The sequence below is a fragment of the Malus domestica genome, chromosome 04 (genome assembly GCF_042453785.1).
Source record: "Malus domestica chromosome 04, GDT2T_hap1".
Taxonomy (NCBI): domain Eukaryota; kingdom Viridiplantae; phylum Streptophyta; class Magnoliopsida; order Rosales; family Rosaceae; genus Malus; species Malus domestica.
The window spans coordinates 13,817,816-13,844,915 of record NC_091664.1 but is presented as its reverse complement, the minus strand read 5'-3'; the positions used below and the strand labels follow the sequence as shown (position 1 = coordinate 13,844,915).

Below are 27,100 nucleotides of genomic sequence, written 5' to 3'. Positions count from 1 at the left end.
TGTAATTTTTCGAAATTTTGATTGACAACGGTTCTATTAATTTTATAAAAAATTACTATAAAAAAATATTTAAAAAATGCTAAAATTATAATAGCGAAGCTCTTGGACTTGGACAAGGATTATCTGCCCTCCACTTCCGGTGTCATCCTTGTGCCCTCCTGTTTGTGTGGTCAAGATTAAATCATATCAACATTTTATATTACTATTTATTTTTATCTTATTATATCTATAAAAAATAATATAAAATATTAATATAACTTAAGTGCCATGCAAAACTAGAGAGCACACAATCCTTGTCCCTTCGACTTGGTGGGCAGGGGGTGCGAAATGGAGGGCTTTCCTCTGCAATCAGACTCTCACTCTTCTCTCTCTCCAACGCAAACATTTCTTTCCCTCTTTTCTATCTGTTGGATTTTCTTTCTGAAATTCCATCGTTCTGTAAGTTATATTTTTAGTTTATTTATTTCAATCTACAGTTTTCTGTCGTTCTAACGCAATGCGTTGAATTCAAGCAAAAAAAAAAAAAAAAAAAAAAAAAATTAGCGATCTTGTTTTTGCTTGATTTGCACTGTAGAATTTGCAGGGATCTCAGAAACCCTAGATCTCTGTCATTTCGGGGGTGAGTTGTGTGCGCGTTGGGGTTGCATCCTTGGATTTGTGATTTTTGAGGTTGGTTTTCGCGCGTTTTGGCTGTGGATCTCGGGCTTTTCGTTGATTCGGAGCTCCAATTTCGAGGATTTTGGAGAGATTTGAAGGGTGAATTTGAGTGTGGGATTTGGTCGATGGCTTCAAATCATCCTCCATTTCAGGTGGAGGATCTGACGGACGAGGATTTCTTTGATAAATTGGTTGAAGATGATCTGAGGCCCTCCGAATCAGGCCCCGAATATGGCCAGGGAAATGATTCCGATGACGGTAAGGCGTTCGCCAATCTGAGTATTGGTAGCTCTGTAGCTGTATCTGAGGATTCGGACCACGAAACCAAAACTACTGACGAAAATAAGCGGTTCGTAAATCCTAATGTTGGTGATTCTGCAGCTGTATCTGAGGATTCGGCTGCCAAACCCCAAACGAAAGAGGAAAAGGGTGCAGAAGAATCTAATTCATTCGTGTTTGATAGTGTAATTGAGTCGAATAATGCGGTTGATAATGATGCAGTGATCGAGTCGAATAATGGGGCGGAGGCAGTGAGATCCCAGTTGAGGTTGGATTCGACAGTGAGCAAGAGCAACGAGTCGGGAGCTTCAGGGGTTAAGGAGATAGGGTGGGGTTCTTTTTATGCCGATTCTGCGGATAATGGGATCCATGGGTTTGGATCGTACTCAGATTTTTTCAGTGAATTGGGGGATGGTTCGGGGGATTTTCCCATGAAAGTAGACGGAAGTTTGAGTACTGAATCGAAAACTGTACTCAATAATGAAGATCAAACAGCCCATCAAGAGGGTTTGAACCATTTGGTTAGTAACGAGCAATGTCAAGAGGGTCAAGTTTATGGGGGAAGTGAGCAGGATCAAAACAGTACAGAGTATTGGGAAAGTCTCTATCCAGGGTGGAAGTATGACGCTAACATGGGGCAATGGTATCAGGTGGACAGTTTCGATGTGCCTGCAAATGCTCAAGGGAGCGTTGGCACTGATGATTGGACCACTGTTTCTGATGGTAATAAGACTGAGGTTTCTTATTTTCAGCAGACAGCACAGTCTGCTGCCGGAACTGTGACTGAAACCAGCACGACTGGCAGTTTGTCAAACTGGGATCAGGTTTCACAGATGACAAATGGGTACCCGGAACATATGGTTTTCAATCCCGAATACCCAGGTTGGTATTATGACACAATTGCCCAAGAATGGCGCTCATTGGAAGCATATAGCTCCTCTGTGCAATCGACTGCTCAGTCCCAGAATGGAAATAGTATGTATGGTCAAGAGTACAGGCAAGATGAGAATTATGGGCCACAAGCGGTCGTCGGGAACCAAGGTCAAGACAGCAAGTGGGTTGGGTCCTACAGTAAGTACAATCAGCACGCTTCAAATATGTGGCAAGCTCAAACTGCAGCTAAAAGTGAGGGGTTTTCAGGTTTTAGTGGAAACCAGAAACAGAGTAATTCGTTTGGTTCTACAGTTAACACGGATCAGCACATGTCTTTAAATTCTTTTGGAGCAGTTCCTTTGTACAACAAAGCAAGTCAAGGTCATGGTTCAGCTAAAGAGACTGTTGGTTTCCAGAGTTTCATCCCGGCTGGGAACTTTAGCCAGCAGTTTAATCAAGGAAATGCAAAGATGAGCGAACAAATACAATTCTCAGATGATTACTATGGCGCTCAGAAACCTTTAAGTTACTCACAGCAACCTGTAAATTATTCACAACCACCTTTCCAGAGTGGCAATCAGTTTTCATATGCTCCCAGCGTAGGAAGATCATCTGCTGGGCGCCCTCCGCATGCCCTAGTAACTTTTGGATTTGGTGGAAAACTCATTTTAATGAAGGACAATAGTAGCCTCAGGAATCCGTCATATGGAACCCAGGTGAGGACTTGGAACCTTCTCTCTTTAAGGTAAATTAAGGCTCCATTTGGTTGACAAAAGGCTGATAGAAGGAAATAAAAGCTTTATCTTTTTAGGTAGTTTTTTAATTTGTCACCGATTTCCTGAAACAGAAATATAAATTAGAAATAATTCTTCTCTTCATTGATAGTCTGTAATAGGTACTGACTTGATTATGTTTGGTCCCAAAACCACTTGCATTCTCTAAGACTTGTTTACATTGTTAAGTGAAAAGCCTAATTATGCATGTTGTATTGTTATATGAAGGATCCTGTAGGAGGCTCAGTTTCTGTCCTGAACTTAATGGAAGTTTTCACGGGAAAGACTGATCCTTCGAGTTTTGGAATGAGTACTTGTGATTATTTTCGTGCTTTGTGCCAACAATCATTCCCAGGTCCCTTGGTTGGAGGGAGTGTTGGAAGCAAAGAGCTGAATAAATGGATTGATGAGAGGATTGCTAACTGTGAATCGCCAGACATGGACTATAGGAAAGGCAAAGTATTGAGGTTGCTTCTTTCTTTGCTTAGGATAGCTTGTCAACATTACGGAAAACTTCGATATCCTTTTGGTACCGACACTGTATCAAGGGTAAATCACAATCCTGTCTTTTCATCTTGTGTATCATGTGAGCAACTTTTGTATTCTGTATTGTTTATTTACATTTATACTGCAATTTTCTGCATAAGTATTTTTACTGGTAGATGTAATGTTTATGTCTGGTGTAACTAGGGAAGCTTGTCATGTCATTATCCACTGCATTATTGTGATAGTGTACTCTCTATAATCCTAAAGGAAGCATAGTATATGATAAACTGTCTGCAGCGCCTCTCACCATGCTGCCTTTCTTTGAAAGGTTACATTCTTCGTGATGCTTTAAGTTATTAGGAAAGTTGTGATGGGAATAGTAATTTTGTATTCTGTCAGAGCTTAAGCACTAAGAGCACCACTTTTGGAGGCATAGTGCACTTATGTAAAGTGAAAGGCTTTTAAAATTGTTATATACAGGGATTTGTAGATAATGTTCCTCTTTTATGTGATTCTCCTTGAATTATTAGAGAAATAACTAATATTTGTCTGGTATACTCTTGGTCTTTTTCTTTTGATAGGAAAATGATACTCCAGAATCAGCAGTTGCTAAACTTTTTGCATCTGCAAAGAGCAATAATGTGCAATTCAGTGATTATGGCTCTGTTAGCCACTGTGTGCAGAAAACGCCTTCAGAAGGACAATTGCGAGTATGGAATAAGTTACTCTGATAACTCTCTCCCCTTCTCTCTACATTATCAATTTTTTCATTTTTAATAGGTGTGGTTGTGTCCTAGGCAACTGCTTCTGAGGTACAAAATCTTCTGGTTTCTGGTAGAAAGAAAGAGGGTTTACAATGTGCACAAGAAGGTCAGTTGTGGGGACCTGCGCTTGTTATTGCTTCACAGCTTGGAGAACAGGTTTGTAGACCATTGATGTTATATCCAGAGACTCAATCAGATGTTTACTCTCTTGAGGTACATTGACAGTTTATACTGAAGTGCACTCTTCTCACCTTTTTTTCTCTCTATTCCTCCGGTGGGGATGGCGGCTTGGGACGACTTCAGTTCTATGTTGATACTGTGAAGCAAATGGCACTTCGCCAGCTGGTTGCAGGATCACCTTTGCGGACTTTATGCCTGCTAATTGCAGGGCAACCTGCTGAAGTATTCTCTGCTGACACTACAGCTGAGGTCAATCTTCCAGGCGCTGCTAATACATCTCAACAGCTTGCACAGGTGAGATGTATTTTAAAACTGCCTATTGGGATAGGCTTGGTTCCTCTTTGAAAAGGAAATGGAAGAGAAAAAGTAAATTATGTAGCTAGTTTTGATAGCAACGAGAAAAAAAGAGGAAGCTTACAAAAGCAAGAGAGGAGGTTCCTATAAAGGACAGAAGCTAGAAGATCAGAGTGAATTGTTTCTTGGATCGGTTGATGTTGCTTCTCATAGCTATACATGTAGTGGAGTTCATTTAGGGACACTGATAAGTTTGGAATGTAACTTTACGTGTAGGGCCGGCGTTGGTAGTACAAGTAGAATAAGATTTTCTCTAATTGCACTTCTTGTACCGTTTTTAGCAGTACCAGTGCATTAAAATGAGTTTTTCTTTTTTTTTTCTCTTTTTTTTTTTTTTTTTTTTTGTGCAACAATAGTTTGGTGCAAATAAAATGCTTGATGACTGGGAGGAGAATTTGGCTGTGATAACTGCAAACAGAACAAAAGATGATGAACTGGTTATTATACATCTTGGAGATTGCTTATGGAAGGATAGGAGTGAGGTATGATATTGTTACATTTAACTACTTTCCTTTACGTGTGCACTTTTTCTCCCTAAATCTGACATCAGTTGTGTTTCAGATTACTGCAGCACACATCTGCTATTTAGTGGCAGAAGCAAATTTTGAGTCATACTCGGATAGTGCAAGGCTATGTCTAATTGGAGCAGATCACTGGAAGTCGCCTCGAACTTATGCTAATCCAGAGGCCATTCAGGTGCTTTCTAAATGCTGTTATTCTTAATGTTCTGTCTCTTGATTTTATTTTTACTTTTCAGAAACTTCTAGTGCTAGTTACTATTTGGCTCCTGAGTCGTGCCTTGCAGAATGCATGTTTTTAGTGCAGCAGTGCAAATCTGGAGCCCAGTAACTTTATATGGTAGCTTTATCAGCTACTTTTAAGTAATGCTTTCTGGAGCTTATACTCAGTTTTCCTTATGTTGTATTTTATATGGTAGCTTTATCAGCTACTTTTAAGTAATGCTTTCTGGAGCTTATACTCAGTTTTCCTTATGTTGTATTGACAGAGGACTGAACTCTATGAATATTCAAGGGTGCTTGGGAACTCTCAGTTCATCCTTCTACCATTTCAGCCATATAAGCTCATATATGCACACATGCTTGCTGAAGTTGGAAGAGTTTCTGACTCGTTGAAGTAAGCACGTGCAATAATCTTTTGTTTGGTAGTTTCTTTCACTTGTGTTCTCTTAACAAATTGTATCTAATTCAGGTACTGTCAAACAATACTAAAGTCTTTGAAAACTGGTAGAGCACCTGAAGTGGAAACGTGGAAGCAACTAGTATTATCTCTTGAGGAGAGGATTAAAACCCATCAGCAGGTACTTCTTTGTCCTATTGTATGTATGTTTTTGTCCTATTGTTTGTATGTTCATCGTTTTAAGCTAATACGACTAATCCTTCTGAATGCACATTCCAATTGCAGGGGGGATACTCTGTAAATTTAGTTTCTACAAAGTTTGTAGGTAAATTGCTCAACTTGTTTGATAGTACTGCACATCGTGTTGTTGGGGGCCTACCACCACCTGCACCGTCCACATCCCAAGGAAGTGCTCACGGTAATGACCATTACCAACAGCCCATGGGCCCTAGAGTTTCTAGTAGTCAATCAACAATGGCCATGTCATCATTAATTCCTTCTGCTTCAATGGAACCCATAAGTGACTGGACATCTGATGGCAACCGAAAGCCAATGCATAATAGAAGTGTTTCAGAGCCAGATTTTGGCAGAACTCCAAGACAGGTGTGTCAAATTTCCCAAACGTGTAAATTTCAAATTTCAACATGCATGCACTTACTGAATCAGCACAATTCAACACCGTATATTTGCACTTAATCACCTCTTTGCGCCATCTTAACTCATTATGGGATCAGGTTGATTCATCAAAGCAAACGGCCTCACCTGATGCCCAAGGAAAATCCTCAGGGGGTTCTCGCTTTTCTCGTTTTGGTTTCGGGTCACAGCTCTTGCAAAAGACTGTTGGTTTAGTATTAAGACCCCGCCCAGGAAAACAGGTAGTTTATACTTTCATATATATATATATATATATATATATATATTGGGCTTTCCTTCAATCCCCTCTCCTTTTTTCTTTCTGTGAAAGAACTACATCTATTCTTTCTTACGGTAAACCTTATCTAATGAATTTTCTACTTGCTACTGAAGGCTAAGTTGGGTGAAACAAACAAGTTCTACTATGACGAAAAACTTAAAAGATGGGTTGAGGAAGGTGTTGAACCTCTAGCTGAAGATACCGTGTTGCCTCCTCCCCCGACATGTACACCCTTTCAGAATGGTGTCTCTGATTACAACTTGAGATCTGTTTTGAAGAAAGAAGGGTCTCCCACTAAGGGCAGCCCAGATTTACAAACTTCAACCCCTCCAGGACCAACTTCAGGGACCCCACCTATTCCACCTAGCTCAAATCAATTCTCATCCCGTGGACGGTTGGGTATTCGATCCAGGTACAATATATTCTCAATTGCTCTCTCTCCCGACCCCAACCACCTCTCTTTCGTGTCAGTTTTAAATCATTCTATTCCAATAGGTTCTGAAAAGTTTTTGCAGTATTTCACAAACGCTTAAATTTCGTTAATAATTGGAAGTAATTGTCCTTGAGATTCAAATGCCCTTTTACCAAAATTTGCCAGTAATCAATGAGGGAATGAATGTGACGGCCATAATTTTGTATCAAACTCACTATCCAAGGGAGTTGAATCTAAGACCTTCCACTTACAAGTGGAGAGGACTACCACCAGACTTTAGTGCTAGGGACAAAGAGGGAATGAATCTGAGTTGAGTATATTTTTCATGGAATTTTGGCAGATATGTCGACACATTCAACCAAGGTGGTGGAAGCCCAGTAAACTCGTTCGAGTCACCTGCTGTTCCATCCGTTAAGCCTCTTGTTGCTGCCAACGCAAAGTTTTTTATTCCCACCGTAGCACCATCAAATGAACAGGCAATGGAGGCTATTGCTGAAAGTGTACAAGAAGATGGTGGTGCAACTAATGAAAATCCTTCAACATTTGGTAATAATGATTCATTCCATACTCCTCCGCCTTCATCGTCATCATCAAATACCATGCAAAGGTACCCAAGCATGGGTAACATTCAAAGTATGGGAGTTGCCACAACTTCCAATGGCTCTGCTCCACCCCACTCACGAAGGACGGCCTCATGGGGTGGAAGCTCCAATGATGTATTAAGCCCTCCTATGGAAACGGGTGAGATAAAACCTCTAGGGGAGGCGTTAGGCATGTCCCCGGCAATGTTTAGGCCGAGTGAGCTTTCCCGGACACGCACCCCAATGAATGGAGGCAGTTTTGGTGATGACCTTCATGAAGTGGAACTTTGAGCCGAAGTAATGAAGATGTAAATATCAAGTTTTGCTCCTAGCGATCAATACAAATACTTGGAAGGTTCCTTCTGATCCTACATCTCTCAGAAAGCCAAACTCGTGGTAGTGCCGGAAGTAAGTTCATCGAACAATTATTTTTCTTTCTCAAAGTTCCCACTCCCCATCTTACCATGTATGTTCAGATCTAATTGGCGCAGGTTCTTTACTCACGAGCCAATATTATATTTAGATGCCCGGGAGTCACCGCCATTTACGGCTTAGGAGGAGCTCGTCTTGTTTTCATTTTTCCGGTTCCCTTTAACAAAAGCCTGCATGGGCGACAGTGTACAGATCATTTGTTCATTTGTTTAAATACAGAAATCGTTCCTTGAAATAGATAAAAGGGTCTACAGATCTTATGAAGGGAAAGAATAGTGTATTGAATTGAGAGAATAAAATTTCAAGTTTTGTTCTTTGGCTGTGGATTCCTATGTTTATTACTCTACCACGTTGAATTAACATCTAAAGCCGAGGCTGGATATTCTGCTAAATATAGTATTGGTTTTTTCAGTACAATTAAAAAAATTGTTCGTGAACTTCACTCGAGTTTAAAATTTGTCCTATAGTAAAGGTACGTTAAATTCAGGGATATATTAACGAAATATTAGTTTAGGGAAGAATTCTGAACGCAACTGCTTCAGTACAAGTCAACTGCACGAAGTCCTCAGCAACATCCCGCTGATTGGATGCAAGAGAGAGAGAGAGAGAGAGAGAGATGAATTGGAATCTTGAAAAACAAGCCATTTAGCTTAGTCGTCACATGAATAACCAATTCAGAGAAAAACAGAATATAAGAAGCGTATTTATGTATAACATAAAGTGAAGACAAGTTACAGCAAGAGGTCGTACACTCAATCGATCAATGATTCCTTTCTCAAGCCAAGTGTTGAAAAATTCCATGTCTTCCTTGCAATTTTCGAGGACGTGTATTGCCTTCAAGCATGGAAAACTTGTTGCAAGAATATGGTCGGACAGTAGTGTCGACGAAAATAGCTTTGAAAGGAAACATACTACGTGCTGGAAAGGAAACTCATCTCCCATCGAATTACAGTTCAGTAACTACCTGCTACAAATCTACATAACTACAACACAATTTATCACAATTCAGCACAAGTTTTAAACCTATATATATATAATCGAATTTCAAGATTTTAACCAAGTTCAATGGTAACCACCCACCATTATGGATTCAAATCCAAGAATTATAAATATCTTACACAAGTACCTCAAGTTGGTTTTCAGATCCAAAATGGAACAGAAGATTAACTCACAACACAAAATTGACCTTCACAATCTAGATTTCTTTAGAGGTTGTGAATGAACCACCCTAGTCAAACTCCAATCCAAGCTGAGCTTCAATCCACCTAAAATTGAGCATTCACACCCTTCACCAACTCCCATTCTCTGCCTCTTTTTCCCAGTGTATATAACTCTCATTTTTCCCTCTCTATCTGACAAAAACACACCCAGTAAACTAAAACAAATTGAATGTATAGGATTACCAGGTCACAATTGAAACTGAGCTTCAATCCACCCGAAAATGAGCACTCACACCCTTCACCAACTCCCTCTCTCTGCCTCTCTTCTCCTGCGAATACAACCCTCAGTTCTTGCTCTCTTTCTGACAAAAATGATAACTCATATATTTCATGCATTTATACCATCCCTTTCTAGTCTCTTTGTGATGTTTTTGAGTTAAACTAGTTGCATTTTACCCTATTTTGTGTTAGTGTGTAGTTACATGTACCTTAGGATCAATTTGAAGGAAAAAGAAGTGAAAACATGCCCTTTTTGGAGCTGATCCTTATTCAAATGTGGAGAGAAGTTTAGTGGCTTGTTTTGGAGCCCAAATAAAGTTGTTACTTGTTTTGAAGTCCAAATAAAGAATCCAAGATGAATCTGGCTTGTTAGAAGATCAGGACCAGAATAGGAAAGGAATTGGGATATCTAGACTATTTGGAAGTGCCAAACAAGGCAAAAATGTGCAAAATAAAGGCTAAGTTGCTGGGATCACTTTGGAATATCTTCCAACCTTTTTTACCCCATAAACACTTGCCTTTTAGCCACTTTTACATGCCATTTTTATTCTTGGCGAATTACACAATTCGGATTACCTATTTTTCCTCTCTTTTCATTCACTCTTAAAAAAACCTTAGCCGTTCCAGACAGTTTCATTACTACTGAAGACTCATTGCAGAAGGCTGTTCCTGGAGAAGTTCTACATCAGAATTGCTTCAAAGGTTTCCTCTCCTAAATTTATTTTCACTCATGTTACGTATTTTCGTTTTAATTTTTGTGAACATGATGTGTAACTAAGTTCATAGCTAGGGATTTCGATGTAGCCTTGCAAAATTGATCCATGTTTTTAAGTTGAAGTATTCAGTTCATCAATCTGCTTCTTGTTTCATTCACTGAATCTATTGTTAAATTTGTTTGTTGATTTTAATGTTTGATCCCCATTAGTGTTAACTACATATCATTTAATCAAGATTATAGTAAACATCATGCTTAATTTTGGTAGACATGTGAATGAATGAAGAGAATGCTACGCAAACATCTTGCCATGTATTTTCTTTGGTTCTTTAACGTTTTCTGCATGCTAAAGACTCTTAATTAGGAACCGAAGTTGAACATCCCAATTAGGTTGCAGATTAGGAGAATTTGATCAAAGCCACACATCATATGGCTGATCATATATATGTAAAACGAACTCAAGGAACAAGTTGGTAGTTGAATACGACATAACTTTATAAACATGGAATTGGTTTTGTAATGGTGAATTTGAATCCCTGGCCTCATCTCCCTTGCTTCTACATCAATATATTATTCGCTACTACATTCTTGCATTTTAATTTAATTAAGTTTACAGCACAAAAACTAGTCTCAATTGGTTACTTTCATTCTTTAGTTAGGGTTCTTTCAAAGTTAGCAATTTATAGAGGACCACTCGGTCCCTGTGGTTCAACACCCTTACTTGTGTCATTATACTAACCATATTTTTGCACTAGGAAGGAACACAACAAAATTATGGCACCATTGCCGGGAACTGATCTCAGTCCCTTATAATTGTTTGTTTTTGTTTAAAGTTTATTCCTAAATTCGGTTTTTTTTTCTCAGGTAGTATATGTCAGATAAACTTGCTGAGATAGGCCAAGACTTGAACTGTTAAAGGTAAACACCTTTGAGAATTTTGTATCAACTAGTGCTCTAATTAACCATGAAGAAGAGGACGATAGTTCTTCTAGATCAGTGAGTGTAGGTGCTTATTTTGAGCACTCTAATTCGAACGGAGAAGAAAAGATGGTTGACAATAATGATGACAATCGAGCTTTGGAGGATTATGCTCAACCGATTATACCAAATTCACCTTCATGCATCTTACTGCCTCCTGAAGGTAGAAACTATGATCTCAAATCTTCACATTTTCACATGCTTCCTTCTTTTTATGGTTTACCTAACGAAGATTGATAACTCATATATTTCATACATTTATACCATCCATTCCTAGTCCCTTTATGATATTTTTGAGTTAAACTAGTTGCATTTTACCCTCTTTTGTGTTAGTGTGCAGCTAATCGTATTTTGGTGCTCAGTTGAGGACAAATAAGGAAAAATTGCTTAAAGTGGAGAATTGAATAAGGCTGTTGATGTAGACAAAGAATTAAAAGTGGAAACTGAATATGGTGATGAATATGGCTCTTTATAAGACCAATAACAACAAAAAAACGTGGGAATTAAATGCCCAATTACTGGGATGTATTGGCAATCTGTAACAGCTCTTTAACATTATAAAACCTAGCCTTTCACAGACTTCTGAGTGTATTTCACAACTCCAGTAACTATTTTTTCTCTCTTATCATCCACACTTAAAACTCCACCCATTTTAGACACTCCAACATCACCAAAGACTCATCCTGACAGGCTGTTCTTGGAGAAGTTCAACATCAGAATTGCTTCAAGGGTGTCTTCTCTCCTGAATTTATTTTCACTTATGTTGTGTATTTTCGTTTTAATTTATGTGAACATGATGAGCAACTAAGTTCATAGCTAGGGATTTCGATGTAGCCTTGCAAAATTGATCCATGTTTTTAAGTTAAAGTATTCAGTTTATCAATCTACTTCCTATTTCATTCATTTTAAGTTATTTAAGTTTGCAACACAAAAACTACTCTCAATTGGTTACTTTCAATCTTTAGTTAGGGTTCTTTCAAAGTTAGTAATTTATAGAGGTCCAATCAGTCCCTGTGGTTTGACACCCTTACTTGTGCCATTATACTAACCATATTTTTGCACTAGGAAGGAACACAACAAAATTTTGGCGCCGTTGTCGGGGACCAATTTCAGTCCCCTATAATTGCTTGCTTTATAAACCCTATCTGTTTCTATTTTCTTAGTTTAGATTTTTCATATACAATTTTTTTTATTTTATATTTTAGGTTGTTTGATTTCAGGTGGTATAGAGAGATGTACGACGAATGTCCGTTATGTGCCAAAACTGTCCATCCTCTTCAATTCTGCCCAAGGAGAGATGAGTTTCCTACCTTTGTTCGAGAGCACTCACACCACATGTGTTTCTCTAACCAAGGGCCACTACAACCATTGCCAAATACATACCCCGCTTGGAGAAACTCTTATTATGAATCTTGGAACAACATACAAGCTCCAAATCAAGCATTTGCACCTCCACCACAGCAAGAATCCTTTGACACTACATTGGAGGAAACTTTGAAGCTACTCACTCAAAACAATTTGCAATTTCAACAATCAACGAGTAGCATTATTCAGAACCACTTTTTAGCACTAAGTTGGAAATTCAAGTGGGTCAGATTGTCCAAGCTATAAATGGACATCAATCAGGTGGTGATGATCAAGAAGAGAATGAGGAACAACCAAAGGAAGCTTGCTGTGCATATTTTCATGAGGTTCCTGAGCCTTACAAAGATGAAGAGCCTTACATTCCTCCCAAGCCATATGTTCCACCAATTTCTTTGTCAAACAAAAGCATGATGAGTCACCCATAAATGTGCTTGGTGAAACTGTACCGAACATAGTGTTTGAAGCTCTTCCTCTATCCTCTAATTTAATTGAATGTTTTTCAAAATCTGTGCCAAATTCTCCATGTTGTTTTACATCTTTTTAGGTGCCATATTTGGAGTCTTTGGAAGATGATTTGCTGCCATTTCAAAAGGGAAAAGAATTGAAGTTCGATAACGAAACCTTGCTGCCATCTCAAACAAAGGAAGAGATGGTCTTGCAGTTTATTCACAAGGAGAGACAAAAACGCCTTCACAATCAAGTCCTTGTGGAAATTCAACACACTATACTCAAAGTCCCTTGAAAGAAACCACTTCTTCTAACCAAGGTTCGGAGGTACTTAACTTCCTGCCACCCTAGGCGTTCATTTATCATGGTACCATGTCTTGCCTACACATTAAATAAAGCGCTTGCTAGGAGGCAACCTAGCTGGGTTTGTGTTCTTTCCTTTTATTTTGTGTCTTTTAGTTTTTGTTTTATTTCATTCCATGCTTACTCTGCCTTCCTGCATTGCATGCATTCCATTCATTTTTAATCATCAAAGACAAAGCTTAGTTTAGGTTTGGGGGTGTGGAAAATTTTCGTTTGTTTTTAGTTTTGGTTAAGTTTTCTTTTGCTTACTAATGTGAATGTATATGATGGTTGTGTATACAATCTGACTATGGTGCTATCATGAAAAGTTCCATATCATAATTTTTGTAGTTCACAAAGTTATTACCCTTGAATTATGATGGTAAAAGTATCATGCTCAAATTCTGGAAGAAGAATAGTGGAGACTACCCTAGTGAGTTATTTTAAGCCTATTTGCTTCTTTGAGAGGGTTTAAAGTGTTTCTCCTCCTATCCTTTTCAAATTCACTTTAAATGATCTCATTATTTCTTGTTGATTGAATGCTAAGAATAATTCTATGTTGGAGATACCATGTGCTTGTTATCACTTATGAATGAACCTATTGAGACGATGTTAGGCTATGCATGTTTTAACCACCAAATGGCTTTATTCTCAACCCTTTGTGCGTTCCATTCATCTTTTTGCAACCAAACACTTTTAACCTGATTCTTTCATCACCTACACCAAACTCTACTCATCTTAGCCCATTACAGACATACCTTATAGTTTGGAGAATACCAAAGTGATGAAGACCTTGAGCTCTAGATTAAGAATGTGGCGTGTACCGAGGTAACAAATGCTGGAATTGCAAAATAAAAAGAGAAATAAAAAAAAGAAAAAATGAATAAAGAAGATGCAATTTCCAAATCCTTCACTATCGCACGTGTGTCCTGGACGCCAAGAACAAATAACAAAGATTAATTCAAGTGAAAAACCTATTATTTCATACCAAAGTCACTTTGGTATGTCTCAAGCTCTAGTATTTCCTATCCTTTCTTTCATAGCCCATAGCCTAAGCCTTACATTACAACCTTGTGAAAGACCTAGCTGATCTTTGGGGTTGTATTCAAGGCACTGGTAAGTATGTGTGTTATCCATATTCTTAGTATTTGATTCCTTTCATGAGATTTGTTCAGAAAATTGTGCTTTTATTTCATATTTCATATCTGAGAATTTTGATTCCCTTTTACATAGACTCGCAAATGTTTGTCGAAATACTACACCTTAGGATCTGAGTGAAAATTTGAGTGACAATCTGTGAGAATTAGAGTTGAGGTGAATTCTATCTTCAGTCTTTGAGTATGGTGCTTTTGAAGTCATGAGTCATGGAGCAATACTTTTACACTACACACATGATATGATTCTTTGAAGTGGCAAACTTTTGGTTTGAATGTATGACTAAGCTTTCATTGGTTTTTATTAGTTTGTTTCAAGTATGCTTTAACCAATTTATTTGTCGAGTTTGCAGATGTTTGTGGGCGTAATCGTTGTAAACCCTCAGGAGACGCAACTCCTCCTACTAGGGACACCTAGAGGTTTAAGGGCTTGTTGCACAAAGATTCGTTAGCCCATATTAAAGAATTCTATAATGTTATGAGTGTTTTACCTTTGCAGTGAGTGAATGAAGTAAATCTGAGGATTAGGGTCTTTCCTTACACATTGAAAGATAAGGCTAAGGGTTGGCTAATGACTTTAGCACTTGGTTCGCTCACCACTTGGGATGCCATAGCTAAGAAATTTTTAAAGAAGCTTTTTTCTACTCAAAAGACAGCCACTTTGAGAGGGCAAATCTTTAACTTTAAGCAAGATGATGGAGAGCATTTCAATGAATGTTGGGAGCGCTTTAAAGGCCTTTTGTTGCAATGTCCACATCAGGGTTACCTCCTTACTTACAAATGCAAATTTTTTATGATGGATTAACCCAAACATGTCAATCAACTGTTGATAATGCAGCAGGTGGGGCTTTGAAAAAGAAGAATGCTCAAGAGTCATATAACATCTATGAGATGTTGGGATCTAATGCTCAACACAAATATACAAAAGGTAAATGAGCTGAAGTGTATGAAATGAGTTCTAATAATGATCTTACATTGCAGGTGGCTAGTTTGGAAAAGAAGCTTGCTTCTGTGCTCAATATGGTGCCAAAGATAGCTGAGGTATGTGCCAGTTGCAACATATGATAGGAGCATATTTATGCGACTTAGTTAGCTTGTTTTCGTGCATTTATTTTGTTAGTTCCTAGTTATTTTAGTATTTTAAGCTATTTTCGTGTGTTTGTAGGTCCAAATGGCTAAAGTAGCAAGAAAGTGCCTTTTGGAGCATTTTGGAGCAGTTTTGGGCTTGGAATGAATATCACATGCATGGAGCAAGGTGGATGGACAAATTTGAAGATCAAAAGAGGCTAGGATTATGCTGAAATTATGAAGAAATTAATTCAAGAAAATGAAGTAAATGATGCAGCAATAAAGAAGGAATGTTAGCCAAGTTACCTTATTTGGTCCTAACCTTTCCTAATCCTTCACCACCTAATTTCCAGCTGCAAGGAGGATCTTTAATTATTTTAGGGCACTTAAATAAATGTTTTAGAAGACCTACTCCCAGTCAAAGAGGGTGCCACACCTTTCTTACCCTCTTCCTTACCTTGGAAGACTTTCCCCTTTTCTCCATTCCCTTGCCGCAACTCCCTTTCCCTTTCTCTCCAAAATCTGCCACATATCTTCCTTCCTCTTTTCTTAAAGTTGTGCCGCACCTCACATTCCCTTTCTTGATGGATTCTGACATTTATTTTCCTTTTTCCTTGTGGATTTGGTGTACAAATCCATCTCCAAATTAAATCAGGTCATGCCTTTCCCATCCCTATAAATAAAACCCTTTGCCACATCACTTAGGGGGTTCTGATCACCACAATATCAGTCCATCCTTCACCATAAATCACCTACATCCATCCACCACCACAATTCATCACTCAAACCTTCACCCATACCTTGTGTCGCAGCAAAGAAGAAGGATGAAGACCCTTGGAGTGCTTGTTATTCAAGTTTGGATAGCTAGATCATTCTTAGGTGTAATCTATCTTTTGTTTTCAATGTTTAAGTTTATTTATCTTTGTTTTACAAACATTTGGAGCTAAACTCATTTTAGCTAGGGGAAAATTCAAAGCCATGAACATATTTGCAATATGAATTGATTACTTCAAGTTGTGATTTCATAAATTGAGAATGCAATTTGCTTAACTGTTTTATTCAAAACTTATTCTTGTTTTTGGATTAAGGATGCATACTTAGTTTGCATGCATGAATTTGATGCTAGAATATAAGGGAGTTTCACATAACCGTTACAAACTTATATTCACGATCGCGTTAAGTTAAATTCCTGGCATGAGTATCATGATGTCATAGTTACAAATGCTTTGTTAATGCTTATGATTTTCATAGAGTTTAATGATCTTTGATTGTATCCCTATTATGATGTGTGATGCGAAAATTAACTTAACACACAAATTTAACCTTCTTTTGACAATTGTAGTATAAGTATAAGTAGGGATCGTTCTGGACCGGGGATTAGGATGGCTTGCTAATAACCTCTAAACTGACTCAAAAACATAAAACTAAACTTAAAAACACTTAACAAGACTCATAAGACTCAAAGCAAACTTAAAATACTCAAAACAGCTTGAAACAACCAAATAAACTTAAACTAGACACTAGGAATGACTTTGGACGAAAATTGACTTTCACTTGAATCAAAACACTTAAAAACACAAGCTAAAACAGATTTGAAACACTTTGAAACAAGAAACTAAAAAGGGGGTTTTGATTTGGATGAAGTTGAAACAAACAAATAAGTATGAAAAACTAGACAGATTGTAAAATAAATTTGAGAAATAAGATGATGGATGGGATAGCTAGAGGCTTTTTCTCCACACATGACATGTATGCAAATAACTTGATTTCCAGTTACTACTTCATTGAATTATAAACGACAATGCTCCAAATTAACCGTGACATCACTAGTTAACTCTCAAATTTTCCTTGTTTTATTGGATTGGATGACATCATTCGACAACCCAAAACATTCTTCAAAAGTTCCCTACATGACATCATAATAGAGATACAATCAAAGATCATTACGTTTAATGAAAATCATAAGCATTGACAAAGCACTTGCAACTATGACATCATGTCGCTTATGCTAGGAACTGAACTTAACGCGATCGTTTATAAGTGACCTTCACTACATGTGAATATAAGTTTGTAACGATTATGTGAAACTTCCTTATATTCTAGCAACGGATTTATGCATGCCAATTAAGTGTCGACCCTTAATTAACAAATACAAATAAGTTATCAATCAAATAGTTAAGCCAATTGCATTCACGATTCAAGAGTTCATAACTGGAATTTATCAAATTATATTGCACACATAATCATGGCTTTGAAATCATCCCTAGCCAAGAGGGGTTTAGCCACTCATATTTACAACAAAAGAAAGAAAACACCTAAACGCTCCAACGATCCAAGTTGGACAGCAAGCACATCCAAGCACTTTCCTTCCCTTCCTTTGCTACGGCACAAGGTGTTGGTGAGTGTTTGAAGGTTTGTTTGTATGGAGGAATGGATGTGAAGATGAATGGATGTGTTTGGGTAAAGGTTGTATTGAAATGGGGATGAATGATCAAGCAAAAACTAAACTCTATGGCTGCCACACACACTTCCTTTTATAGAGGAAGTGCACGGCAAGGAAGGTGAATTGGTGGTGTGTGCAATGATTCAAGGGTGAAAATGAAGTAATGATGCAAAGCATAAGGGGTAAAATGGAGTGGTGTTGCAGCAATGAGTGCAAGGAGTGGTGTTGAAATGATTCAAAGGTGAAAGTGAAGTGATGATGCAAAGCATTGGGGGTAAAATGGAGTGGTGTTGCAGCTAGGGAATAAGAATGATTGTGCACATGGTATAGAAAGGAAAGTGAGGTGGAATGGTGCAGAAATGAGTCAAAGGTGCAGCAAATGTCATGATGCACGACATGGGATTCCAAAAGTGGTGGATGGTGCATCAATTAGTGCATGTAGTAGAGGTAAACGTTGTATGAAATCTGATAGGTGAAGGGAACAAGGAGTGTGCAACAATTGAGTGTAATGATTCATTGTATTGATGCATAAAATCAGAAATAATAAAGGAGACAAGGGTGGTGCACAGCAATGAAGTGTAATAAGTGTAATGGTGCATGAAATGAATGCAAGAAATCTGGTGCATGAAGGGGACAAAGGTGATTATGCATGGCATGGGTGGAAAGGTAAGTAAGTGGTGAATCAATGAGTGTAAGGAGGTGAAATGACTCTCATATGTTATAACAAAGAAAGCAATTTTCTGGAGTTATTAAGCATGTTTAGATATGATCTCATGAATGAAATGCTACTACTTAGATGCGAGAACCAGTGAGACCATAAGCTCATACCAATTTCGAACTCCACAAATTGAAACATACAACACTCAAGATTGAAATCAAGGGTTGTAACAGGGCTTGGGGGTAATGGCTAACAAAGAAATGATAGGGATAACAAACGTTCTTAAAGCGATAGCAAGCAAAGCAATGAAATAGACACTTGGAAATCACTTTAGAATGCAGAATCAACTTTTAAATTCAAAGGGAAGATTCATGCAACACTTAGGGCCAAATTCAATGTTTTGGACCCTTTTTTAACAAACAACACTATAGAGCTCTTTTTTATACTCTTTTCAATTCTATTTTTCTTTTGACTCTTTTTTTTTTCTTTTCTACCCGTGCCTTATTAAGGACTTCGGCACACACACACACAAGAATCACTTCCCCCACACTTGCTTTCTGCAATACATTGATAAAAAAGGAGTTCATTTTAAGTCATGTTTTACTATGCTTCAAGAACAAGGGTATGGATGGTCCTCAAACTAGGCTAGGTAAGGATAGCGTGGGTTAACAAAGAACACAGGCTTAACAAGGCTCAACGGGGTTAAACTTAAACACATAATGAAATAGGGGCACGGCAATTTGGCTTTGGTGGTCACTACACAACTTCATCTTGAATATGTGTTATGCAAATCAATAGCATGCTTTGAATGAAATAGGCATGAGTTCTAGCATTTGGAACTAAATGATGAAACGCCTTCTAAGTAGCAACCAAGCATAGAATAATGAGATCATGCAATGACTTTAGAACACAATGGTGTATAGATTATTAACTCTCCAAATAAACGTTTTAGGCTTAAGTCTCACAAGGTTGTAGCGTTCATTTGAGTTCCTTCCTTCAAGCATGTTACAAAAACTGAATTTTCCTTTATGATTGCATGTGAATTTATAAATTATAACCACAACCAAGCATACACCAAAGAGTAAATCAAATTTTCATCCATGTTTATAACTCTCTTTAACAGTCATGTAATTAAAAATCAAATCCTCATCATTGTGTTGGAAGGTACCCTAAGACACAAACAAACACATAAAAACAACTTCTTTTAGGTTTTTCAAAACAATTTTTCAAATTTTTATGAGATTTTCGAATTTTTATGTCAAAACACACTGAAACACTCCAAACAGCTTAAAAACACTTAAAAACAACAAGGAACAACACTAGAAGTAATGGGTGATAAACTCTTACGAATTTCATATAAAACAACTTGGTTATCCCCCCACACTTAAATCAAACATTGTCCTCAATGTTTCAAGCATAAACTCACACAAAAACAAGCAAACAAACAACAAATAAACATGACAAGTATAGCAAAGTAAAAACCAGACAGAGTAGAGTTTAAGAACGCAAATCTGGTTTTGGAGATAGATGATCTTGTTGACTTTCCACAGCTTTGATCTCGAACTGGTTTGGAATTTTGAGCGAGGAATATTAGAGTTCCTTGGTTGTGCAGTCTACATTCTTCTCTGCTTGTTTCTTCTGCACGGCAGGCAGGCACGAGGTAGAGGTGTTGGTCTGTTTCTTCGTTCAATCTATCCAAGTGCCAACCATTTGCTTTCTTTCTCCTTGTCCCTAGCTGAGGATGAATTATCACATTGTCTCCACATGCTTCGAGGTATCATTTTCACTTCCCTTATCTGTTCCCTAGGCAGATGTGGTAGCTTGAGGAAGCATAAGATGTTGAAAATGAGTACTCGAGAGCAAGGCTAGGTAAGCAATCAGGAAGGGGTTCCAGGCAGTCGGTTCCAGATCAGAAAATTGATACCAAGTGCTGGCTGATTGCTCTCTTTCTCCTTGTCCCGCAGGTGAAAAACAATGACAAGGAGAAGGACAGGCAGAAAGCATGATATGAGATACTCTTGCTTTCAACCTTCATGATATGAAATACTTTTGCTTTTGATGGGTTGTTTGCAGAGGTATCCTAGGAATAAGGAACATTGAGTGACTCGAGAGGCTTTGTTGGGAAGGCATTCTCGGAGATGAAGAAGGGTTATGTATGTCTGCCTTGCAATGGAGGGTGAAGGTCGACATTTATATGAATTAATAACCGGTATTATTCTTTCACTCTTGTAGGCAACCGTTGGATGATTGAACAGTAAACTTCACGTGCTTTCTACGTCACCAGAAATCTTCGACAGATTGTCCGTAATTTTCGCAAGGCTGAGTGTGCATGTGACAGATGCTGACACGTCTGGAAAAGCAAATGCCTCTCCGATTGTTTAGCTTGCCTCTTCGATTTCTGAGCTCCGTCTAGTGCAGAGGTTGCATGTGACAAGTGCGGACAAATTTGGAAAAGATGATGGCCTATGGTTTCTAAGCAAGCCCAGCTTTTGAGAAAGCTAGCGCCTCTTCGATTTTTGAATTGGCCTCTTCGATTTCTCAGCTCGCTTCTTCGATTTCTGAGCTCGCCTCTTCGATTTCTGAAATCCTGTCGAGTGCTGATTTTTATAGAGGCGCACAGTTCATTTCAAAGTACACTTGAATTTCCATCTTTAGAAACTCCCTTCTTGCACTTCTAAGATCCTGATTTGTCCGACCTCTTCTTTCTTCAACACCTTTGAAAATGATTGGCCCCTCCGACCGCCGTTTTGACTTGAACCTTGGTAAAGAGGCATCCATGCCTTCTCCAGACAACATATGGCACCCATCCTTCATATCCCCAACTGGTCCTCTTACCGTTGCAGATTCAGTGATGAAAAATGATATGACCGCTGCGGTGGTAACCCGGAACCTTGTCACTCCCAAAGATAATAAACTACTTTCCAAATAATCTGATGAGTTGGCTGTTAAGAATTCTCTGGCTCTCAGTGTGCAGTGTGTTGGAAATGTGCCCTAAAACCAATCATATGATGATACTTTACGGACATTTCACAAGTTAAACTAATGTAGTTTAAATATAAAGGGCAAAGATTATTGTTTTAAGCCGTCTCATATAAATGTTATATGCTTAAACGATAAGTCCAAGGAATATGTGATTGGGAGAATGCAATCTAAAGAAGTTAGATTCATGAGACCATTCTTTCGTATACATATCCTAAACGTTCCTGATCATAGGATTGCCAATTGGGCATTGACAGTCCGTTAAGATCAGTACGTGCTGTGTCTTCTCTCAGGGAGAGTGACTAGTCTCGAGTCATTGGTGTGTGTGACATCAAGACAAGTACGTAGGTGCTCAATAGAGAATGAGTTCACTGAACACGATCAACGAAGAGTTCTCATATTCATGTCACATAAGAACTCATGGTTGGGATAATGCAAAGTAGTCCTTTGACCTGAGGCATCATAGTTGTCTTATGGTTAAGTCCTTGATCTTTGATTATGTCAAAAGTCACTCCAAAATGAGGGTGTCCACGGCATAGTTGGGGTTAAGCCACTTAGCCATGGAGGCAAGTGAATGCGCAACAAGGGATCTCTAACCTTCAAACTGTTTGAGGGAGAATACTCTATGATATGATTAAGAATCTCTGGCCAGAGTATGAATGAGATTTAGGAAGTCGTTCCAAATCATATTCAAGGTAATCATATAAGCACACGAATCACATTGGATAGTAGACATGAATAAACTATCAAACCAAACAATGTGGTCAAGAGTATTGTATTAGAGAAAGACCGTATTGCATTTGTAATCCTAAACTGAATAGGTTCTCCACCTCTTCTGATTAGCTTGGGTAACCATGATATGCTGCTAGGTGTCACTCATGGTTTGTGGAATCCCTAAACGTGTATAATCACTAAAAGGAGAATTGAAAGTAAGTTTCAATTCACAATCGATTTGAAATGGTTTTAATCGCCCACTGCCTCGATAAAAGGAACCTAATGGATCGTACACCGTGTAAGGTGGAGATTGAAGAAACAATGGAGATGAGTAAGAATAATTAAATGGTTTAATTGTTTATGGCAAGGATTAATTAATATGTTAATTAATCAAACGAACAAGTTCGTTAAAGACCTCGGGATAGTTTTGGACCTTAAGGCCCAATGGGCTTCAAACGTCAAGCCCATTGACTTAAGTTGTATGACAATTTAATGAATAAAGATTCACAAGGGCCCAAAAGCCCAAATCCCTTTTGTGGCCGGCCATTTGATATGAATTAGGGTTTTTTGGTTCTTTAGGTCACTTAAAGAAGTGACTATATAAAGAACTTTATAGCCAAAATTGATAAAGGGTTTCTTTTGGAGAAAATTGGAGAGAACATGTCTCTCCCTTTCTCTCTAAAGAGGCCGGCCCCCTTGGAGGGATTAGCTAGTAATCTTTCTCCTCCAAGGTCACTCATTTCTTCATCAATCTTACCTTGGTGTGGAGACTTAGAGGTTCTCAATAATGGGAACTTGGAGAACCATTTCATCCATCCAAATCCATAGATCTAAGATGCAAGGAATGAAGGCCCTCTTTTTGGGTGATTAGCCTTTGCTTATGCAAATTAGGAATCTACAAAGGTATAATTTCTCAACTCACTTTGATTTGAGTTGAGTCTTGGTTCACCAATCTACTAGGCTTTGAATTTCATGGTTAATGTTTTGTTTTAAGTGCATGCAAGCATGATTCCGCCTTTAATTGTTAATTGCATGCTTATAGATGTTGCTTAAATGAACATGTTTTTCACAAAATTTCCTTCAAGTGGTATCAGAGCCTAGGTCTAGTAGTTGGTGAATCCTTTTGGGTTTTGTAGTTCATAGTCTTTGATTTAAATGTTGTAATATGTTACAAGCTTTATTCTTGCTTCTTTGAATGTAAATTTTGTTGGAAAATTTGCCATCTCAAATGTTGTAGATGTAGTTCATATGAGCATGAATATTGGAGCTAAAATTTGGTGCCATGTTTTTGGGGATTTTCGGCCAAATCCAAAGGGTGATTTTTTTGGGTTCTTGTTTGACTTGTTAAAAGTGTTTTCAAGTAACTTTTGGAACCCCTATGTACCCTAGTTTGGTTATATGTTATTTCCCTTAAGTTTGAGTGGTTTTGGGATTTCTTTGGATGAAAAATGTTCATGGAGCTCTTATGGGTTTTTCATTAATGTTCTTCATTGTTCTTCACATTTTAGCCAAGAACAAAAGGTTTGGTGTTTTGATTCAAAGTTTTGATTGATTTCATAAAGTCTTTGTTTTGTGCTTTATCAAATGTTTTAATGTGATAGAAATTGTGTAAGGTGATAGAAATGGTGATGGGTGTGTAAGAAGTACTTCTCTTACACACACATCACTTGCATGACTTTATGTCATGCACCACTTGCAAGAATTAATGTCACACTTATCTTGCACCACTTGCAAGGCTTTATGACTTTGAAAAAATTTTCAAAATTTTTGTGGACTCCTCTCCCAAAACCGGCCCTCCCTCAAGTGGTGTGCTTTTGGGGCTTTTATGCAATTACATAAAGTTTTGGTACTTTTGTGTATTTGCAAGTTTGACCCAAAAGTTTACGTTATTACGTAAATGCCCAAAATCATTAAAGGACAAACTGTTTTGTTCCTTTAATGAAGTTTTTCAATTTATTGAAATTTTTAAGTTCTAGTTGTAATTACATGAAGTAGTGGACTTTTGTGTTTTTACAAAATGAGCTCAAAAGTTTAAGTTTTGCAACATAGCCCAAAGGTTGAGGTTATTGCATTTTGGCCCAAATTAGGTTGAGAACAAAATGGTTTTGTCTCTTTAAATGAGAATTGGATTTTCATTTCATTTAGCTCCATTTAAATCAATTCTATGGATACAAAAACCAAATGAAAATGTTGCATTCAAGTTTAATTAGTTAAAGTGTTAATTAATTAAAGGGTGATTATGAACCTAAGCCTACGATAATTGAGCCATGTAAAAGGCCGTTTCAAATTTGTTTGAACCATGGGAATGTGTAGATTAGATTTTGGTTGTAATTTGATTTGATCAAATGTTGTAAAAGAGCATAAGCTCTTCTTTACTTTAAAGTAATTTATTTTGATCAATTGTTGTAAAAGAGCATAAGCTCTTCTTTACTTTAAAGTACTCATTTTCTTGTTTTATTTGATATGCATGAAATTGGAGTAGTTGGGTCCAACTCCCCTAGGAACAACACGCCTTAATGTGATTAAACACGTAACTAAAATCAATCACCATCCCTAGACCGAGATTCAACACTGGGCTCGTGTTGAATCTAAACAAAGGTTCATAGTCATCCTAAGGCCCTAAGGCAACTATATAGTCCATCAATGAATGCAAACCTTATGTTAGTAGTATCATATACACTTGCTTTAAAAACCGTTTTATAAGCATAGTGGGAGTATTATATACAACTAAAACAATCAAATGGACCAATAGTTGTAATAGGACCAAAATTGTTTTAATAAAGATTAAAATGAATATTTATATGTGATGAGACCTAAAACCCTCAACCAAACCATTATTAAGTTGATAAGCGTGAGAGTGCTTTGAACACTCTTTCGTGGCCTTCCACCGTGGTAGGCTCCAATCGTTTATGACTTGTACACTGCCTTCACCCTATCATGGGGGAGTGCAAAGTGCATGCTTATACTCAGGAGGAGTTTATTTAAAACATTTGATGAGGTTAAGGTAGGCAACGAGTGTGGCCAACATCGTATCATCGTGAGGTCATACTTGAACCCCTATCTAAACCGGCATGGTGGGAAAGAACTTAACTAAGAGAAATGGTGCCAACATCGTATCATCGTGAGAAATTGTTTTCTAGAGGCCAAAAAGATGGGTAATCACAAGGGGTTGTTGTGAATGAGTAAGCGTACTCTCTCATTATTATTAATGCTAGCCAACATCATATCATTGTGAGGTGGGCTTGGTAGTAGTGAGTCTCCCATACCCTACTAAGAGTTACCTCCAAAACTCTCGAATTCCAATGAGGGATATGGAATTTGCCAAAAATAGTGGGTGGTGCTATTTGATTTAAAGACCCGGATCAAATGGCTTAAAATCAATCAATTTATATTCGTTATGTATTTATTTACCAATATATTTGCAAACGCTATCCAAAACTTGACAAAGAAAAGCCGAATGCTTTAGTTTCCGGACTTGGTACCACAATCCCAAAGATTGTCTTAAATGGATTATATATGTACCTAAGTAGTCTAATCCTCACAATCTTCCTATTGATAATGTACCATTGGAAGAAAATGTTAGATAAGTCTATCATAAGGAGGACAACACTTTTAATGTCATAATTCTTCAATTACAAATTGTTGTATGAAGAAATAAGAGTTGCTTTGAACAACCCTTAACTAACGCAAACATTAGTGCTTGTTTCTTTGTTACATGAACAAGGAACTTAAGAAGAAAGCACAAAGGCATGGACACTTTATGTGCCATGATTCTTCACTTACAAATTGTTGTATGAAGAAATGAGAGTTGCCTTGAACAACTCTTGAAAGTTTGTAATTATGTTTAGAACATAATGGTTGGTTGACAAAAATAGTCCATCAACATGGACTTATGATGATTTTGAATCATTGAGTGTTGAAGTGTTAAACCACTTCAAGAGACAGAAACTAGGCTAGGACTTCACCTTTGGGTCCCTATCCAAATGGTTCACTAAGTTTATTGTAAACTATATAGTGAACAATAACCACACGCTCTCCAAATCGTTTGATGTGTATAACACAATTGAAATAAGTTTCAAGAGAGATAGTGGGAGTTTAGGGACCATGACTATTGTAGTCAAAGGAGAAGTCAAATGAAGAAAGCGAAATAAACTCCAAGGGAACAAACTTTCTTTATGAAAGAATGGACATTGGAAGGGGTATTTGCAAGAAATGTCTTGCAAGTGTCAAGAACACACCTTTCGAAGGTGTTGTAAATTGTTCTTGAATAGTTCAAAACAGTTGGTTCTTCTACTTGAATGCTTGATTCTGTATTAGTAACTATGTTTTACAATCGTTGTAAAAGTGTGACTAATAAGAAGTAGAAGATATATGAGAGAAGAAAAATGTGCTTCACATTCGGAACGTGAATAAAATAAAGATCTCTGCGAAAGCAGATAGTACTTACTTCCTCATATGAACTACCAAAGAAATTGGAAAAACCAAAGATTGTCTTTACATTCCAATTTTAAGGAACTTAATTCCGTCACTATAGTAGAGATGGATGAATGTTTTGTTTGACAAAACATTGTTCTTTATTAATCAATGATTGGATTATAGTAATCTAATTGATTGTCTCTATAGTAGAGATGATATGGTAGAATACAATGATGCTTAAAACCCAAAAGGTTGCAAGACAGTGACTAATCCCAACTGAGTTGTGATACCTCTAAAAACATAAATTACGAGTTGGTCATAGATGGATGCTCTGGATCGTTAGATCCGGATCCAATACCTTCTTGTTAAAATTGTATAGAGGCAAAACGTTTGAATCTTTATTCTTTTGGAAAGAATAAAGAATCACAAAGTTGTTGAGGTTAATTCACTTAGATGTTAGTGGCACTTGTCCACAACATAATACTACTCATGTTGTATGACATTCACCGAAGATCACCCT

At 37.6% G+C, this 27,100-nt stretch overlaps 1 protein-coding gene and 1 non-coding gene across 3 annotated transcripts; one reads left to right on the top strand and one right to left on the bottom strand.

Moving 5' to 3' along the window:
• Positions 1 to 278: 278 nt before the first annotated feature.
• Positions 279 to 8,176, top strand: LOC103410545 (protein transport protein SEC16B homolog). 2 transcript variants are annotated; one of them, XR_003771346.2, is made up of 14 exons: positions 285 to 2,525; positions 2,811 to 3,131; positions 3,650 to 3,778; positions 3,866 to 3,988; positions 4,136 to 4,306; positions 4,723 to 4,848; positions 4,928 to 5,062; positions 5,373 to 5,500; positions 5,576 to 5,684; positions 5,789 to 6,106; positions 6,238 to 6,378; positions 6,530 to 6,828; positions 7,190 to 7,838; positions 7,907 to 8,176. XR_003771346.2 is itself a non-coding variant. In XM_008349235.4 (13 exons), exons 1-13 carry the CDS (start codon positions 783 to 785, stop codon positions 7,719 to 7,721), a joined length of 4,275 nt encoding a protein of 1,424 aa, XP_008347457.3. In that variant the 5' UTR covers positions 279 to 782; the 3' UTR covers positions 7,722 to 8,176. The 2 variants fall into 2 exon arrangements, 1 of the variants encoding a protein (XP_008347457.3); XM_008349235.4 differs by having other exon boundaries at positions 279 to 2,525; positions 7,190 to 8,176.
• Positions 8,177 to 14,956: 6,780 nt separating this feature from the next.
• LOC114823264 (small nucleolar RNA R71) lies at positions 14,957 to 15,066 on the bottom strand. The gene has a single exon (XR_003771347.1). It is a non-coding gene; the product is annotated as a small nucleolar RNA R71 (small nucleolar RNA).
• Between the last annotated feature and the right edge of the window lie 12,034 nt (positions 15,067 to 27,100).